This window comes from Trichosurus vulpecula, chromosome 1, assembly GCF_011100635.1.
Source record: "Trichosurus vulpecula isolate mTriVul1 chromosome 1, mTriVul1.pri, whole genome shotgun sequence".
In the NCBI taxonomy this organism is placed as follows: domain Eukaryota; kingdom Metazoa; phylum Chordata; class Mammalia; order Diprotodontia; family Phalangeridae; genus Trichosurus; species Trichosurus vulpecula.
Window position 1 is genome coordinate 35,857,867 of NC_050573.1, and position 19,065 is coordinate 35,876,931.

General features: G+C 46.2%; 1 protein-coding gene across 4 annotated transcripts in view; it reads right to left on the reverse strand.

The window, feature by feature from the left end:
- Window positions 1-19,065, reverse strand: part of KDM2B (lysine demethylase 2B) — a 145,004-nt gene that overhangs the window by 50,796 nt on the left and 75,143 nt on the right. For all 4 annotated transcript variants that reach the window (XM_036741979.1, XM_036741978.1, XM_036741981.1 and 1 more), the window contains 2 exons: window positions 17,003-17,628; window positions 6,341-6,427 (listed from right to left, as the gene is read on the reverse strand). In XM_036741979.1, the coding sequence (XP_036597874.1) occupies window positions 6,341-6,427; window positions 17,003-17,628 (713 nt within the window). The remainder of the gene's footprint in view (window positions 1-6,340; window positions 6,428-17,002; window positions 17,629-19,065) is intronic.

The following is a 19,065-nucleotide window of genomic DNA, read 5'->3' on the forward strand; positions in this document are numbered from 1 at the left end:
TGCCCAGGGTCACACAGCTAGGAAGTATCTGAAGCCGGGTGTGAACTCACAAAAGATGAGTTGTCCTGACTCCAGGCCTGGCGCTCTATCGACTGAGCCACCCAGCTGCCCACCTATGCAGGTAATTAATACAGGAGAAAGGGAAGGAGTGTACAGAGGAGGAAAGAAGAGAATGAGAGAGGAGAGGAGGAAGAGAGGGAGAGGAGTGTGGTTTAGCTCCTTAATCTGGACTTAGGCTAGAGCCACATTTTTAATGCTCCACACTCAGTCTTGATAGATCTCACCACCCCACCCCATAAGAAAAGAGATGCCCTTGGCTGTGGGATACCCTTACAATAATTTCAAGGGCTCTGTTCTAAATGGTTCCACTATAATGAAATTTAGTTTTCTGATAATGAGACACATGTACAGAGTGCTTTAAAACGTACAGCCTGCTCTCCTCACACCCCTGATCTCTCCAGGTCCCTTGGAGCTCTAAATCTATGATGATCCTCTAATGGTCCCTGGATTGGAGGAGCCAACACCTCAGAAGACAGGAGAGTGAAGCTCAGTAAGGTCAACCCACTCACCCAAGGCTGTGCAGGTAACGTTAGCAGCAAAGCCATGACTTGACCCTAGCCTAGGTCATCTGGTTTTGTTTTGGAAGCTATACCAATATGCCTCCCCATGCCATGATCTTACCTGGAAGAAGGGAGTCATCTACTAGGCTTTTATATTTTTATTTATTTATTTTTTGGAGGCAATCAGGGTTAAGTGACTTGCCCAGAGTCACACAGCTAGTAAGTGTCTGAGGCTGGTTTTGAATTCAGGTCTTCCTGACTCCAGGGCCAACATTCTAACCACTGATCCACCTAGCTGTCCCAGACACACCTACTAGTAACCTTTTATTTTTGTTATAAAGAGATTTTTGTTGCAATTTGTTTTAAAAATAACCAGTGCTTGCTCTAGGCTCAAATCTCTGGAAGCCCTTGCATTGCTGTATTCTAGTCTGCCATTAGGAAGATTTGTCCCCTTTGGGATTGTGTGCCCCATGACTCCTCCCTTTGGGACCTCTCCCACCCCCACCCTTACCGCCCACCTTACTGCCACTTGCCTCTTTCTTCTCTCCACTCTCTCTGGCTCCACTTTCCCTCCTGGCTTCCTCCCCGACTTCCTGCCTCCTCCTTGCCTTGCAGAGGCCTTTCCACCCTTTGCTCGGACACATCTTGTGTCTCTCGGCCGCTGTCTGCCTGGAATTCCCCCCCTTTGCACCGGCTTTCTGCTCCCTGGGGTGCTCCTGCTCCCATGGGCTCTTTCCCATGGCAGGATGGAAATGCTCCCAAAGCTCTCTGCCCATCCTCAGACTCCACTTCCTCCCCACCTCCCCCATCCGCTGTTCCAACTGCCTCAGAACCCTCAGGGAGCCATTGTCTAGCCCAACTGTCCCAGGCCAGGGTTTCTTGCTCCCTCACAGGGGCACTGGAATTCCAAGGAGGTTATCCAGGTTAATAATAGCAACAGCCCACGTTTCTAGGCTGCTTTGGAAAAGGGGATTTAAAAACCACATCATTCCAGCAGCAAATGAAGGAAGTACAAGCGTTTGGAAGGAAGAAAAGACTTGGGAGAGATGAAATAATACAGATCGTCAAATATTGACAGGACTCTCACATGGGAGAGGGACCAGAATGGTCCCGCTGAGCGCCGGAAGGCAGAACCAGAACCACAGGCCGGGCAGATTTTTGACTCAACGTACGATAACCCACGAACGCTAGAGAGGACGTAGGAAAAATCTAGCTTCAGCTTCCACGTCAGACCCTTGCCGGCTCGGTGATCCTGGGGAGGTCACTTAAGCTTTTGGGCCTCAGTCTCCGTAGCTATAAAATGGACATAAGGCCAGCTGGAGAACTTGGCCAATGGGGTTGTTGGGAAGATCAGATGACAAGACATTTTATAATGCCCTTTGCAAACCTGAAATGCCAGTTACTACTATTGGTATGATTACAATTAATATTATTACTACTACTACCACAACTGTAACTACCCCTACCACTACTACCACCACCACTACTACTACTACATTTCTTTCTATAAGGCTTTCAGGTTTGCAAAGCACTCCAGTTACACAGTGTCCCAAAAGAGTATGAGTTTTAAGGCATTAAATCCAAGCGTACCAAGACTTTTTGGGACACTCTGTAGAAGAGGTGCTGACTTGAACTGGTAAGGAGAGTGTCCTCACCTGGGAGTCCCCAACATGACCGAAACGGCAGTTCCTAGCTCCTATCCCCATCACCTATGACTCTTAGTGAAACACAAGGGAAGAGCCAGACACCACTGAGTCCTCCCAACTGTACTCAGTAAACGGGGTCAGTCACAGATCCTTCCCCTTCTTCAACAAAGAGAGGAAACCCAGGACCTGGGAGGAGGGAGCTCCTGTCACGCTGGGCTCCGCCCCCTCACAAACCACCAGGGCGCCTCCCTCAGGAGCAAATTCCACTAACTCCAGGAATTTTACAATAAATAAAGACTAAGAAAATGTAAAAAGCAGGATTCAACTCTGTCTCTCTGTGTTTCTCTCTCTCTGTCTCTGTGTGTATGTGTGTGTGTCTGTGTGTGTATGTGTGTGTGTCTCTCTCTCAAGACTAGGGAGATGTGGAGAAGGTGCCCACCTGCCTTGGCGGACGGCTTTCCCTCACCTGGGAGTTTCCAACACCAATGGAATCAAAGGTTCAGCACCAAACCATAAATCTATGAAGAGATCTCTCTTCTCGGTGTGACAAAGGGTCCTCCCCAGAACAACTTTCTGAAGAAGGCAATGATAGCTGACACGAACATATCACTTTAAGGACTGCAGAGATCTTGACATAGGTGGTGCTGCAGATGGAGTGTCAGACTTGGGAGTGAGGAGCACCTGAATTTAAATCTTGCCTCAGACACTTAGTAGCTGTGTGACCCTGGCCAGGTCACTTCACCTCTGTCTGCATTAGTCTCCTCAATGATAATAGCACCTACCTCCCAGAGCTGTTGTGAAGATTAAGTGAGATGCATATACAAAACGCTACAAAAATGAGAGCTATTATTTATTGTGGCGGTCATCATCACATTTATCATCGTCTCATTTGAGCCTTACAATAGCCTTGGGAGGGTTCTACCATCCCCATTTTACAAATAAGGAAGCTGAGGACCAGACTGGCCCAAAAAGGTAGTGACAAGCAGGATATGTACCAAGGTTCTCTCTAACTCCAAATTCTAGAAAGCCTTTCCAATTGTACCATGATGCCTATCAGAAGATCAGTGACTTACCCAGGGTCACACAGCTGGTTGAATCCTAGAGATTCCAAACCCAGGCCTTCCTGCCAGCCCTCTAGCCATGACTCTATTAAACCTCCACCTACCCACCATCTATCCTCTGGGATGAACAGATGAGGAAATCAGGACTCGGAAGTGGGAGGATGAAGATTATTCAGTCTCTTAGGTCTCAGTTTCCCCATCCACACAAGGAGGGCTTTAGACTAGATAGTCTTGGGAGGTCCCTTCATGTATACAAATAAATGCCATGCTATTTTATGCCATACATTCATCATTGGTGAGAGAAGCCAGAAGATAAACATTAATTAGGCACCTACCATGTGCCCCACTTTAGGCTAAGCCCTGGGGATACAAAAAAAAAAAGGCAGAAGACAGTCCCGGCCCTTGAGGAGGTCACAATCTAACAGAGGAGATAATATTCAAACAACTATGTACAAATAGAACAAATAGGAAATAATAGGCAGAGGAAAAGGCCCTAGAGTGAAAGGAAATTGAGAAAGGCTTCCTGCCTCTGTGGTGGGATTTCAGCTGAGGCACGAAGGAAGCTGGGGGTTGGGGATGAGCGACAGGACCGGCCAGGGTGGTCACACACACAAGACATACCAACCAAACCCATCTCAGCACCCCAAGCCGGAGGTCCTTGTCCCCCCACTCATGCCAGCCTCACTTTTCTGGAAAAATTACCAGAAATGAGAATTCAAGCGGCATTAATGTTTTAGCCTCTAGAGACAGTAGTACAGAAGTCAGACCTCATTCAATAGTCTCTGTTCTTCCCTCTCCTCTCCTGACTCAGTTCCATCCATAAATCCAGGAGGATCTTTTCCATCTAGAGATTAGACAGGGCCAGTTAGTTCAGCTGGATGGGGGAGGGAGCTAATGAGTCAGGGGTCATGGGTTCAATTCTCTGGGGGCCTCCATCAGCTTGGCTCAGTTCTAAGGTTGCAGACAGCACCCCCCAACTGACCCTGCCAGCTGGACATAAAAAAGGAATGAGGCCAGCGGAGGATGGTCCAGCCAGACACAAATCCACCACCACTTCCGGGGAAACAGTAATTCGTGGTAAATACGGGATGACGGTGATTAGGCAGCGTCTTTGTTGGAGACAAAGCATTTAGCCACGACCTCCTGGCCACTGATTGCTTCCAGAAACAGGCTGCGCCCTCCTTCCAGAAAGGTGTCAGATCAAAGTATTTTCTTAAACTAATCACCATTTAGCACTAATCACTTATTACTTACAGAAGGCAGAAACCAGATCTGCACAAGGGGGAGGGGGCGAGGAAGGGAGGAGGGATCATGACATCCTTCCCAGGTAGCCTTGATCTTTCATCCGGCCCATTTCCTCAAAGCCTCGAAAAGCTAAAGCAGTCTCTTCTTTAATGAGCTTCTGCCTTAATGACCCATACTCTCACCCCTCAACCTCAGGCAGAAGGGCATAAAAATACCAGCAAGGCCCCCTCCCCCTTCCCCCTTTTCTTGCTCCTCTTCCAGTCAGGCTCACTGACCTAAAGCTGGAAGAGACGCCAGAGGCCATCTAGTCCAACCCCGTCATTTCACAGATGGGGAAACTGAGTCCCGGAAAGAAAAAATGCCTTGCACAAAGTCACATGTGGAAATTGTGAACTTTGAGTCAGGGATGATGAGATGACTGGCTTTTACATAACCCATTTCAGTGGGCATCTCCAAGAGAATGTATTCCTTCCATCTCCCCCCCTTTCCTCAGTTCAGAAGTCAGCTCACAGTCTCCTGGGTCTTTATGTCGAAAGGCAGTTTTGCAAGGATGCTGGGAGTAGCCGCCAGGCCCAAGACGAGGGAGGTGTTTCTGGTCCCTGGCAGGATACGGCCCGTGTACAGGCTGAGCCCCTCGTGTGGGTCCCTCCATCAATCCTGAGATGAGCAGGTGGCAGTGAGCTGTCTTTTAGCTGGGTTTGGGGATTTCTTCTCTTAGGAGCCTAGGTTCTATCAATCCTAATAACAGGCTTAAAGCTATTCCCCAGCTGATGGAGAGTCGGGGGTGGGGTGAGTGGACAGCATGGTCCATGGTTCTTCAGCAGCCTCGGGAAGCCTGGCCTGGATGCTGCAGGACCCCTCTGGATGCTGAGCCCCACACCAAAGCCAAGGGTACCTTTGCCATTCCCCAGAAACCTCAAAGCTTAGGGAGACAGAGAAGGGACAAATCTATTCTACAGCCCAATTTTCTTCAATGGGGGCTCTTCACCCAAAGCAACCAGGGACACTTGAAAAAAGCCAGTGAAAAAGAAGAAAAGAAAAATCAACCGAGACTGAGAAGAGCTAACATATCTACAAGAACACACACTGTGAGAGAGTTAAAATGATCCCAAGACCAGAGGACACCAGAGATGGAAACCAGAGCACCAGCCTTGCCAGGACTGTGGGCTCAAAACATTAAAAAAGAAAAACACAGAAACAACCAAAAACCAACCAAGACCAGGAATCTGCCCAGCATGGAGTGAGCCTGTCAAGCCAACCACATCATTCTGAGCACACAGTGGGTCTGTTCTTGATTATTCACATCAGTATTTCATGGGTAAAGCACATGAAAATATAGCCCACCAATGGGTGAAGGAGAGATGCACATGGCGAATGAACACAGGACTTCAAGGTAAAAGACATCCCCAAGGACATGTATGACTGGCCAAGGAGGGAGAGTGGAGCACAGGAGATGGACACCCCAAATGCTGCACTGCTAGGCACACATCTATAGAAGAGACATAGGAAGCTGTCCACAGCATCAGGCACAACTTCTAAGGAAGGGCACGGGCACAGATCACTCAGGGTGAGGAAGGCACTCATCACCTGCACCTCTGCACCGGCAGAAGGAATGCCCCTCCCGCCCCCACACCCCATGCAGGAGTCCCCTGGACACCAAAGTCAACATACTTAGCATTTTAAGCTGCTGAAAGGAAAGCTAAAAATAAAGCATGGAAAGAGAACATTCCAGCCACCCACTAACCTTGGCAAAAGGTTCCAAGAGAAGGGAATACCCAGAGTCAAGGAGGTCCCCTGAAGCCCCAGGGGCACTCTGGCGACTGCTCACCTTTGCTGTCTTCTTGGGCCACGTGACAACAGGCACGCCAGTGATTGCCAGGCTTTGATCATCATCAGCATGCTCCTTCAGGACATTCTGTGGTCAGAGAAAGGATCTGGGTTAGGGCACTGGTTATAAGCCGAAGTTGGGAGAAGAAAGGGAGTGGGGTCTCCTAGTGGCCCTTCTCCCCTTACAGGCCAATGACCAAAAGGGCCACACCTAGGGGATGCATCCAGGATCACAATCCTCTTCTGCTTCTGGGTCTTCCCAGGGCAACCTGGGAGGAGGAAGCTGGCCAGATTCTGAAGGGCAGGCATGAAATAAAGGTTCAACAAAAGAAAGGCCACTGGTTTTGGCCTCCAGTCAAATCACCAGCATGATCCTGGGTGAGTTACTAACCTATCGGGGCTGTTCCCAAACTTATCTGGCCTACTGACCCCTTTAAAAAAAATTACTTAGCTCCCCCCTAGAAATCTACTTCCTTTTAACACTTTTTGTGAAATTTGTGTCACTTCAAAAAACTAAATTTTTTTAAATGACGTATCTTAAATTTAATAATTTATTGTAATTTGTGGGATTTTTTCCTGCGTAGAAATTTTGATGACTCAATATTGCATCATATAACTGTATAATATTGTATTGTGAACAAGTCATTACACGCACATATTCCTGTAAATGCATGCTGGACATCCTGAGAGACAACATGCTCACCTTCCAACACTTGCTTGTTAAGACCTGTCAGTGGACTTGACCCCTGATGGTTATAACTTTCATTTTGTGTGTTTATTTGGAAAATAACGTAATCACTACTACTTTAACTGTTATACAACAGATGAAATGTGTACCAATGGTTTTTCAAAATTTTCTTATTCAATGCCCCCCAATTGCACCTACTACCACCAGCCTCCTCCCTGCCCCCACTGTTCTAGCACCTCCCAGAAGGCAGTATTGCTCACTTTGGGAACCTGTGAACTAGACAGCCCCTAAAGTCCCTCCCATGAGCCTGGGATCCCTACAGGACATAAGCTGCTGGGGGTCACTTTTGTCTTTCTATCCAGTGCCTGGATATACTCAGGAGAGAAACAGAGTGACTGACCAACCAAGCAAAAGGTGCCAGGCACAGTGCTAGATGCTGGAGATACAAAAGCAGAAACAAATAGTCCCTACCCTTGAGAAGCTGACATTCTATCAGGGAGGCAACATACGCTAGTACGGATAGCCAGTCAACTAGCACTTATTAAGCACCACCGTATGCTAGATACTATGTTAAGCACTGAGTTAAATGCAAAATAAATGCAAGGTAATTTTTTTTGTACATAGTAGTACATCTAGTCAGTCAACTAGCACTTATTAAGCATCACTGTATGCCAGACACTCTGCTAAGCACAGAGTTAAATGCAAAATAAACACAAGGTAATTTTTTTACACAGTCAAGTCAACTAGCACTTATTAAGCGAAACTGTATGCCAGATACTACGCTAAGCACAGTTGAATGCAAAATAAACACAAATACACATGGTAGCGTATATAGTCAGTCAACTGGCACTTCTTAAGCACCTACTGTATACCAGACACTGTACTAAGCAGAGTCAAATACAAAATGAACAGAAAAAAAAATTTTTTTTACACAGAATAGTATAAATAGTCGGTCAACTAGCATTTATTAAGCACCTACTGTATGCCAGGCACTGTGCAATGCACTGAGTTATGGTTTTTTTAAGGGGGAGGGAAAGTGAGGAGGCACTCACAGCTGATACTAGAGGACATAACAGCCCTGGACCTGGAATCAGGAAGACTTGGGTTGTATCCTACCTCTGACACTACCTAGGTGACCCCAAGCTAGTCTCAGTCTTGTTGGGCCTAAGGAAACTCTCAAGTGCTCTCTCCAAGGTCCATTCTGGGCACATTCCTTCCCCTCTGCCTCAGTTTCCTCCACTGTCAAATGGGGATAATAACAGCACCTACTTCAAGGTTCTTATGAGGTTCAAAGAAAGAAGTATTTGTAAAATGCTTAGCACAACACCTGACACATGATGGGTACTTAATAAACGCTTGTTTTCTCCTTTCCTAGTTCCAAGTGAGGAATCTCAGGAAATGACTTTCCTAAGATCATCCTGGTAATGCTCAGCTTCCCAGGTCCTCTGACCTGAGATCCAGCACCCTTTATATTATATAGTTGTTCAGTTCTTTCAGTTGTGTCCAACTTCTCGTGACCCCATTTGGGGTTTTCTTGGCAAAGATACTGGAGTGGTTTGCCATTTCCTTCTCTGGCTCATTTTTACAGATGAGGAAACTGAGGCAAACAGAGTTAAGTGACTTGCCTAGGGTCAAGCAGCAAGTAAGTGTCTGAGGCTGGATTTGAACTCAGAAAATGAATCTTCCTGACTCCAGGCCAGGTGCTCTATGTACCATGGTACCACATAACTGAGCCACATTCAAAAATCCACTTATTTACAAAAAGAACAGGCTGGTCTTTAATTCCCAAAGACACTGAAACTCACCTCCCCTACAATCCAGCTTTTTCTCGAGCCCTAGCTCATACACATCACTAAGAATGGAAAACTTAGGGATCCTGGCGCTGGGGCCCGCTGAGACCTGGACCCCATTAAGGGAAGCTAACGTGTCAATCCCAATCCCTTGAAAGTAGGTTGGAATGGTTATTAAAATATGTTTGGATGGCATAATCCGGGCCTGCTAGAGCAGTGAATAACTCACTTTGGTTTCAGATAGAACAATGTGATGAAAAAAACTCAGAAGAACTCGGTATGGTACAATGAAAAAGACTCTGACGCTGGAGAGCCAAACTCAAGAGTCCCAGGGCTTTGCAAGGATCAGATGAGCTACTGTGTGTGTAGGGCCTCCTAATCTGAAAGTACGCTGTGAGTGCGAGCATTTAGGAGGAGGAGTTGTTATTATTATCGTTACCAACCCTAACCTTATTATAACTGTTGTTGCTATTCTTGCTGTTGGTACCAACTGTACCCTTATTATTGTTGTTGGTACCAACCCTAACCCTTACTATTGCCGGCTGCATTCTTATTTACCCCCCCAGGGCAGGGCCTATAAAATCAGAAGCGTACTATAGAACGAAGCTGAGAATACATCTGCGTTCACAAAACCAGGCAGGGGGAAGGCAGAAGCAGACAAGTATTGCTTTGCCAAGGCCAGCATAAACCTTGAAGACCTACAGTAATATGAGGGATTCGAAGTACTACTAATTAACAGCTCCCACTCTAAGTCTCAGCACAGCGTCTGCATCGATAGAGGCGGTTTTCTCACCGTGAGAGTTCCCTCCGCTTGTGACGTCACAGGTCTGATACAAAAAAGGACAAAATATAGAATAATGAATTGGAGAAGCGGCATGGGATAATGACTAGAGCTAGCCTGGGAGTCAGGTTTTAGGTTCAAGTTCTGCTTCACTCATCCTGGCTCGGTGCCTCTAAATTTTTGACTTAATCTCTAAGTATTTCAGACAATTCTCTAAGATTACTGGTAGGAGAAATGCCTCTCAGAAAGTTTTTATACTGACAAAATCATGGATCTAGAATAAAACCAAACAAAAAGCCATCAACAAACTAATTAATAAACAAATATTAGATACTAATATTGGTAATTAATTTAACAGTCAGCAATAGCTTGCTTGGTCATAATTAAATTAATAATGACTTAGTTAATTGGATGGCTTAGCCAGCTGCTTAGTATTTGTGTTAAAGGCCATACTACCTCACTGGCGCTCTGGAGCCTACAGGTTAAGCGCCAATTCATTGGCTTAATACTCTTAATTTAAATGTTAAACTCTTAACATTATTGCTGTGGGCAGTGAGGTGGCACCACAGTGCAGAGCACGGGGCCTCATCTTCCTGAGTTCAAATCCAGCCTCAGATACTCCCTAGCTGTGTGACCCTGGGTAAGTCACGTAACGTCGTCTGCTTCAGTTTCCTCAACTATAAAATGGAGATAATAATTACACTTCCTTCTTAAAGTTGTTGTGAGGCTCAAATGAGAGATCTGTGAAGTGCTTAGCACAGAGCCTGGCACATAGTAGGCACTACATAAATGTTAGCTATTATTATTATTCTATTAAAGGCTCTTTGTATTGGCAACCAAAAATGGGCTCCTTAGCACTTAGTCAACAAGTGGCCTTGACTAGTTTGGCTTTTTCCCCTGAACTGAATGCTGTTTGTATCTTGGACTGGAGTAAGCTTGTCGGCCCCTTCACCTTGCTTCCCTTGCTTAAGCTGATGGAAAGAACCTGTGCTTTCCCGGTCAACCCCTTCACCTTGCTTAAGCAGATTGAAAGAACCTGTGCTTTCCCCGGCGTACCTTACACCCCCGCAGAAGCTGGATAGTTAAAAGCAGCTCCCGTTGGAGCCAGAGGCTGCTACAGCTACAGCCACAGCTGAAGCAGGAGCTGCCAGTAGCAGAGCTGACCTACGGGAGGAAGCTGAACAAAGACTTCAGGCCAGTGGGTAATCTTATTACCATAGAGGGGGAAGCATGATTTTGCTTTACGCAATCATGCTTCTCTGTAGCCTCCTGGTTACTCTTTCAAGGCGTACTTATTGGGCCTGGAAGCTTTTGATCAATATATCAAAATGGGGTTGCTGGTTCATGGGTTGGTTACTGTGGAGCCTAAATATATGTTTTGATTCTTCTGCCTTCTACTTTGAGAGTTTCTTATATTCGGCGGTTCCGAACCTTTCAGACATGTTTATGATCCTCTTTGAGATTATAAACTCTGCCCTCCTATTACACTCTTTCACCGCCAGGACTCAATATGCCTTTCTGGACTTACCTTCCTCCAAAGCCCCAATCTGAGCATGTCCTTCCCCAGTCTAGAAACTCCAGAAACTCCTTTATTTGGGCATTTAAAGCCCATTATAACCTGGCTCAAACTTACCCTTCCAGTCTAATGCTAACAATAGACAAAGTCAGTCCACTAACACTTACTATGCACCTACTGTATGCCAGGCAGGGTGCTTAACACTGAATTAGTGCAATAGTCCCCAAAACAGCCTTCGTGCTGTTTGTCCTATATGATGCACCCATCTCCGGCCTCCATGCTTTTGCACGGACAGTTGCCCATGCCTGGACTACATATCTTCCTCTCTTCTACCTCTTGGAATCTTCAGTTTCCTTCAAAGCTCGGATCCTGATTCTCCCTCCCACCCCACAGCAAATGCCTTCTCCACTCCCCAAAATCACCACGTATTCATATTTTCTGTATAGTTTATACAAAGTGTCCCAAAACTCTGAGTGCAGTCTTAAGCTTTAAGAGCTTTAAATTGTACTAAGGCTTTTGGTACACCTTGTACCTACTGGCCCTTCCCATAGAATATAAGCTCCTTGAGGCAGGGCACTATTTTTCCCCTTTGTACACCCTGGGACTGGCAGAGTGCCAGGCAGAGAGTGAACACTAAACCAATCGATCAATTAATAAATGTATGTTTGTTGACTGACTGCGTGACAGAAGGCTCCTCTGCTTGAGACCAATGGTTCCATTCCCTTTCCCACCAAACCAGTCACGGGAAGGAAAATGCCCGTTTCCCCCCAGCCTCAACAGCCTCAAACATCCCTTTCTCCCTCAATCAATCGATAAATATTTCTTGAGTACCTACTATGTGCCAGGCACTGTGCTAAATGCTGTGAATACAAAAGGAAGCCCTCAAGGAGCTTACAATCAAATGGGAAGAGTTTATTAATATAATTAGTTACTAATTTTGAGTTATTAATTCTTGAGGAGATGACCAATCCAGAACATATAAACTCTTCCTCCTCTAAATCCTAACTGTTCGTTCCACTCTTCTAAAGGAGTGAGATATAGCAGACAGGATACTTCACTTGGAGTAATGAAGCCCTGCATTCAAGACCTGCTCCTGCTACATATAAGGAGTGTGACCCTGAAGAAATGACTGTACCTCTCAGCGTCCCAGGCACCTCCCTCAGAAACTCAAGAAGCTCCAGAGGAGCTGCCAATTGCATTGGTGGGGCAGATTTCCACTTGAAAAGCTCCCTACACTGATGAAATTCAAAAGAGCGGGCAGCTAGGTGGCACCAGCCCTGGAGTCAGGAGGTCTTGAGTTCAAATACGACCTCAGACACTTACTAAATGTGTGACCCTGGGCAAGTCACTTAACCCCACTGCCTCCAAAAAACAACCCAAAAAAAGGACCCTGGATGCCAGTACCAAATAAAGCAAGCACTGAGTTGATTGTTTTAGACAGACTTGAGATTTCACTGGTGCAGAGGACTGCTAGTGCTCACCTACTGCATGTTAGCTCCAATTATCTTATCTAGATGGTGTGTATATAGTTCATTGGACTGGGTGCTCCTTGAGGGCAGGGACTGTTCTTCTAAGGGTCTGCTCCTTGGTCTCTCCAGAAATTAGTAAATAATAAGTGTTAAACAGACAAATGCTAATTGGCTAACTTAAGACAAAAAAATAGGAAAGAAGGAAGGAGGAAAGGAAGGAAGAGAAGGAGGGAGAAAGGAAGGAAGGAAAGAAAGAAAAGGAAGGGAGGGAGGAAAGGAGGGAGGAAGGAAAGGAAGGAAGAGAAGGAGGGAGGGAGGGAACAAGGAAGGAAGGAAGGAAGAAAGGAAGGAAGGAAGGAAAGAAGGAAAGAAGGAAGGAAAAGGAAGGAAGGGAAGGAAGGAGGGAGTGAGGAAGGAAGGAAGGAAGGAAGGAAGGAAGGAAGGAAGGAAGGGAGGGAGGAAGGAAGGAAGGAAAGAAAAGGAAGGGAGGGAGGGAAGGAGGCAGGGAGGAAAGGAAGAAAGAGAAGGAGAAAGGAAGGAAGGAAGGAAAGAAAAGGAAGGGAGGGAGGGAAGGAGGGAGGGAGGAAAGGAAGGAAGAGAAGGAGGGAGAAAGGAAGGAAGGAAGGAAAGAAAAGGAAGGGAGGGAGGGAAGGAGGGAGTGAGGAAGGGAGGGAGGAAGGAAGGAAGGAAGGAAGGAAGGAAGGAAAAGGAAGAAAGGGAAGGAAGGAGGGAGTGAGGAAGGGAGGGAGGAAGGAAGGAAGGAAGGAAGGGAAGAAAAGAGAAAGAGATTAAGAGAAACAGAGACAGAAAAAAATAGAGAAAGAAAAAAAAGAGACAAAGGGAAGAGAGAAACAAAGGAGAGAGAGGAACAAGGGAGAGAGAAGGAGGAACTAGCTGTTTCTGCCTGCAAACCCAATTAGGGCAGGCCAGATCAGGAACAGGGCAGGGGAAAGGAAGAGAGGCAGGTTCCAGACCTAGAAGGGAACCTAACCTGCATGTCAAGAACATCATAACCCCTAAGTTCGAAGCCCCAGAGCTAAGATTGACTAGCCTGGCAGCCTTTGGGTAAATCTCTTCAGTTCCCTGGCTTCAGTTTCCCCATCTGTTAAAGGAGGGGGCTGCACTGGATAACTTCTAAGATCTGCTCCAGCTCATTCTCCTGTGATCCCATGGTGTCTGTGAGGACGAGCAGGTCAGAGAAGTCAAAGTTTTGGGAAGGGCAAAAAAAGCCCCATGAAAAAAGCAGGGGGATTCCTTTTGAATTCCAACTCCCAGAATGCGATTCGATCCTACAAATCAGGGTTTGACTCACTCTGAGAGTCTGGACCTCTGCTAAAAGAGTTCTCCCCATCCAAACATTTGCTAACATACCAAGTCTGTCTGGGTCTCTGCTTCCTCGACCCTCAAACAGTCCTCTGGGACATGACTTAGAAGCCTCTCATGAGCTGGCTGGGTCCCTCTGGCCACTTTCTGACTAATCATGGGAACTTAAGACCAACCTCTTCCTTTTACAAATGAAGAAACTGAGGCAGACAAAGGTAAAGTGACTTAACCAAGGCCACAGCTAGAAGAGTCTAAGACAGGAACAGAACTTTAATGCCCTGTGCACTCTTCTATATCATACGTATCATTCCTACCTTTTGGATGAGATGATTAATGAGATATTTTATCATAACAATAATTACAACTACCAGTAATACTAGTAAAGCAACTGACACCCAGTTCTTTTAAATCACAAATTACCTCCATAGTGAACAGTCCAATTAAAACAAAACAAATTACTCACCACATAGCAGAGCAAGTAATCAGAAAGAGCACTGGGCTGAGAGACAGAAGATCTGAGTTCAAATTCTGATTTTGCCACTGGCTGTATGATCCTGGATAAGTCACTTTACCTATATGCCTCAATTTCCTGAACTTCAAAATGGGGGTGATAATCATAGCACCTCCCCTCCTAGGGCTGTCAGGAGGATCAAATGAGATGACATATTTAAAGTGCTTAGCATAGTGCCCGGCACATAGTAGGCGCTTAATAAATCTTTGTTCCTTTCTTCCTTCCTCTGAGCCTCAGTTAAAAAAAAAGGAGCCCAGATAGAGAAGGTATCTTAGCAGCAAAGGCAATGGATATGGTTATCAGAGGCCCTGAGTTCAAATCCCAGCCCTACCACTTACTAGTTATATGAGCTCTGAGAAAAATACTCAAACCTCTGTTAAGTCCTCTGGGAGATGAGAACGTTAAGTTCAGTGATTCCGAAGCTCCTTTCCAGCTCTGACCTTCAGTCAGAAACCCACTTATCATACAAGGTAAGACCCATATGGCTTCCTGAAGGTGAGTGCTACTGCCCCTGCCGCCTGCACCTGAAGGTTCTCCGACAGTGACCCAAGACTTCCCTCCTCAAGGGAAGAGGACCACTCCTGAAGCTTTCAGGGAAGAAAGTTATAAATCTCAGCTGCTTCTCTGCCCCGCCCCCTTCCCATCCCTGAAATTTACCTGTGTTTCAGCATCAGGGCATTAGAAATGAGAAGTCAAGTGGGGGGCTGAATCTGGTCTCACACTAAGAACTTTCAATAATGAGTAGTATTAATTACTGATTAATTATATTTTTAATTATTTAATAAAAATATTATTAATAATGACCAGCAAATTAAAAAAAAAAAAGAAGAGAAAATGCACCTTCCCTCCCTTCTTTACAGAAGTGGAGGGATACAGGAGTGGAATATTGCATCCATTTTCAGGCAACTGATATGCTTCTAAGTTCTCTTAGCTGTTCTTTTTTTCTCCCCTTTTCCGCTGTCGTTCAATAGTTTTTCAGTCACATTCAACTCTTTATGACCCCATTTGGGGTTTTCTTGGCAGAGATACTGGAGGGGTTTGTCATTTCCTTTTCTGGTTCATTTTACAGATGAGGAAACTGAGGCAAACAGGGTAAAGACACTTGCCCACGGTCATCCAGCTAGTAAGTGTTGGAGGCCAGATTTGAACTCAGGAATACTTGATTCCCAGCCTGGCGCTTTATCCACTGCACCACATAGCTGCCCTTTCTTTTTCATTATTTGTTAAAAAGGAACGGATTGCTGGGGAGGGATATATCTGGGAAGGAAGGTGATGTAAATACAAAAAGACAGCTCTAAAAATTTTAAAGAAATTTAAGAATAACAATCCTATTAACTTATGTAGTACTTTAAAAGTTCTTTCTGTTTATTCATTTTCACCTGTGCCTCAGAACTACCCAGGCACACAGGTCACAGGATATAGGGACGTCATAACAATAACATTACTACTGCCATCTCTATTTCATGGAGATCATGTTCCTGGTCCAGGGTCACACAGTTAAGGGTCTGAGAAGGAATTCAGACCCTCGTCTTCCCAACTGCAAGTCCGCTGCCTTGTAAGCCAGACTGCCTAAGTCACCAAGGCCATCTCTATCCTGGCTTCACGGGTCTCTAAGCAGAGAACACGACTCTGGAGACGGGTCAGACTTTGAATCTATCTCCTTACCAATGACTGGAGATTTCTTCCCCATTGTCTAACTACGGATCATCAACACAGGTTCAAATCTTGACCTTCTCGGCCTGTTTCTCTATCTATAAAATGAAACTAGATGGCCTCAAAGGAACCTTCCAATGTTAAATCTGTGTCCTGTAAAATGGGGATAATCAATCACAAAGCATTTATTAAGCACCTACCACGTACCAGAAGCTACACCAGACATTAGGCATATAGAGACAAAAATGAAACCTACCCTTTAGGGAAAACAATGGGTACATATATAGGCATACAGGAAAACTGATAACCAGGCCTGCAATATTTTGCTCACGGGATTGTTATGGTCCTCCAGAAAAATCACAGACATGACAGGTTCTGATGTCTAGTGGCAGGAGAAATAGCAGTGGCAAAAGAAACACAAAAATTTGAAATCGGAAGAATCCCAGCTAGGACACTCCTTAGTAGGCAAATATGACCAAGCCCTCAATAGTTCTGAGCCTCAGTGGACTCATCTGTTAAAATGGGAGAGCTAAATTGGATCATCCTGAAGGTCCCCCCTCCTGGTATGAAATCCTCTGAATCTCTAAGCCTGCAGACGTGGAAGGATCTCTGCATCCAGAGGACCTTGGTCCAATCCTGCCTCTCACTCTTATGCCGTGTACAACCTTGGGCCTCAACTTCCTCAACCAGAAAATGAGGAGGGGGCAGACTGCAGGAGGAGGTCCAGATGGCCTCCAAGACTTAGGCCCATTGCTTGACACATACTAGTTCTCATAGACACAGTCGACATTTCACAAATGCCTTTCCATCCATTCCATATGTCCTGTAAATGGCACATTAGGTCTATAACCTTTCCTGACACCCCAACACTCCCCTCTTCTCCAGAAATAACACATAAAAGAGTTTTCCCTGCAATGCCCTCCACTACCCACCTTCATGTCCTCCAGAAGCGCCTGGGGATCCTCGATCCCCTCAGGGACACATTTCTTGTTCTCTGGAAGGGATTCAAGCTTCTCGACCAGGGCTTTGAGGCCCTTCAGTTCAAACTCCGTAAGGTGAGTCCACTTGGTGGAGACTTCTGTGGCGGGGGAGCCTGTCGGGGTTTTGGGATAGTCTGTGGTCATGGCGGACTTGACACTCTCATCTGACTCATTGGACAAAGTCCTTTTGAGGTACCGCACGGCGGCTGCTTTGGGCTTTTTCATGGTGGCCTCCTGGCCCTCCGAGGGTGTGCTGGTAGGAGAGGCGGTGGCATGGGGGGGCAGGAAGGGCAGGACAGGTGGGACAGGCGGGATGGGCGGGATAGGAGGGATGAGTGGGACAGGCAGGACCAGCGGAGCCAAAGGCTTGGGTGCTGCCTTGTCCACGCTCTCTTCCTTCTCCTTCTCTTCCTTCTCCTTCTTCCCTTCCTTCTCCTTTTCCTTGTCTTCCTTCTCTTTTTCCTCCTTCTCTTTCTTTTCCTTTTCCTCCTCCTGGGGGTGCAGCTCACAGGATTCCTCATCCATCTCCAGCCAGGAATCAGATGAGAAGCCGTCTACACTGGGTTTTCTCGAGGCATCTGCATGACACAATATAGAAACCATGAAATACGTAAGGCAATCTCTCTCAGAGTGTGTGTGTGTGTTGTGTGTGTGTGTGTGTGTCTCACACACTCATAAACAGAGGCTTAAGATTAGAAGCACCACTGGCATAGCAGATAAAGTGTTGGTTATGGAGTTAGGAAAATGTGGGTTCAAATCCTACCTCTAAAATGGATTCACTGTGTGACCATGGGGCACCTGACTCAATGCCTCCAGAGACCCAGTTTCCTCATCTATAAAATCGGGATGATCACACCAATGGTACCTACACCCCATCAGGCAGTAGTGAGGACTGAGTAAGATGATGAAGGCAAAACGTTTGGCAAACTTTGGAACATTAAATAAATGTGCGCCATTATGGAGCCTGACAAAGCCTGCTTTCCTTACTGAGAGCCTGTGAGGGATGGAGGGCAAGTATTTTTTGTAATATGTTACAGCCCATAAAACCAAGGCCAGACCTTCCTCCCTTCTTGATGAAGGTGGCAGGGCCACAGGTGGGTAATACGGCTTTCTTTTTAATTTATTGTGGCAAGGGATGGCTCGTTGGACGGGAAGGGGACAGAGATAAATGTAGAAATGAAGGCTGTGGAAAAACAATAGATATCAAAACAATGAAAAAAATTATTTTCCAAATAAGTAACTTCTGGCCAAAGAAAGGAAGAGAAAAGAAACCTTTCTCCCTTATTTCCAGAAGTAGGGGGGGCTATGGACGTAGAATGTCCTATAAGCCAACGCATTCAGTTGATGCATTTGAATAGTTTGAGTAACCGCGCCCCGCCCCCGCCCCCCCCCCTGCCTTTTTTATTCCTTGTTATGAGAGAGAGCTCACTGGGGAGGGGAGAAGGGAGAGAGGTAGTTGAAAATGCTGAAGACAGAAGGACAAAACAGCTTCTTCTTTTTCAAGGGAAAAAACACAAATTCCAAAAGGGAAAGGGAATGGGCCAGAATCCGAAGGCTGGTCGGGCAGCAGAACACAGACAGTCACCTATACTTCCTGCCTCTCTGGGGGACATCAAGTCATCTCCTGGGCCTTTGGTGGAAAAGAAGAAATTTGACTAAGGGCTCGGGCAGCTTAGCCAGGCTCTAAATTCTATGATCCTCGTCCCGGCTGGTGTGGCTCCAGGTGAGCATCCCTGCTTGCGAGGGGGAAGGGCACGGCGGCTCTGATGGTGTTATCCATGATGGCCTAACATCTGCTCTTATCCCAGAGGTGGGTCCCTGGCAAACCCTAAGCACTTAAGGGGGGCCTTTCCACCTAGCTGCTGGAAGCTCAGCTTTCTCATCAAGGAAGCAGCTGGTGACATGACCAGGCCTGAAGTCAGGAGAAACCCAAATTCAAATTCAGCCTCAGACAATCACTAGTTGGGTTGTCCTGGGCAAATCCCTTCACCACTGTCTGCCTCAGTTTCCACATC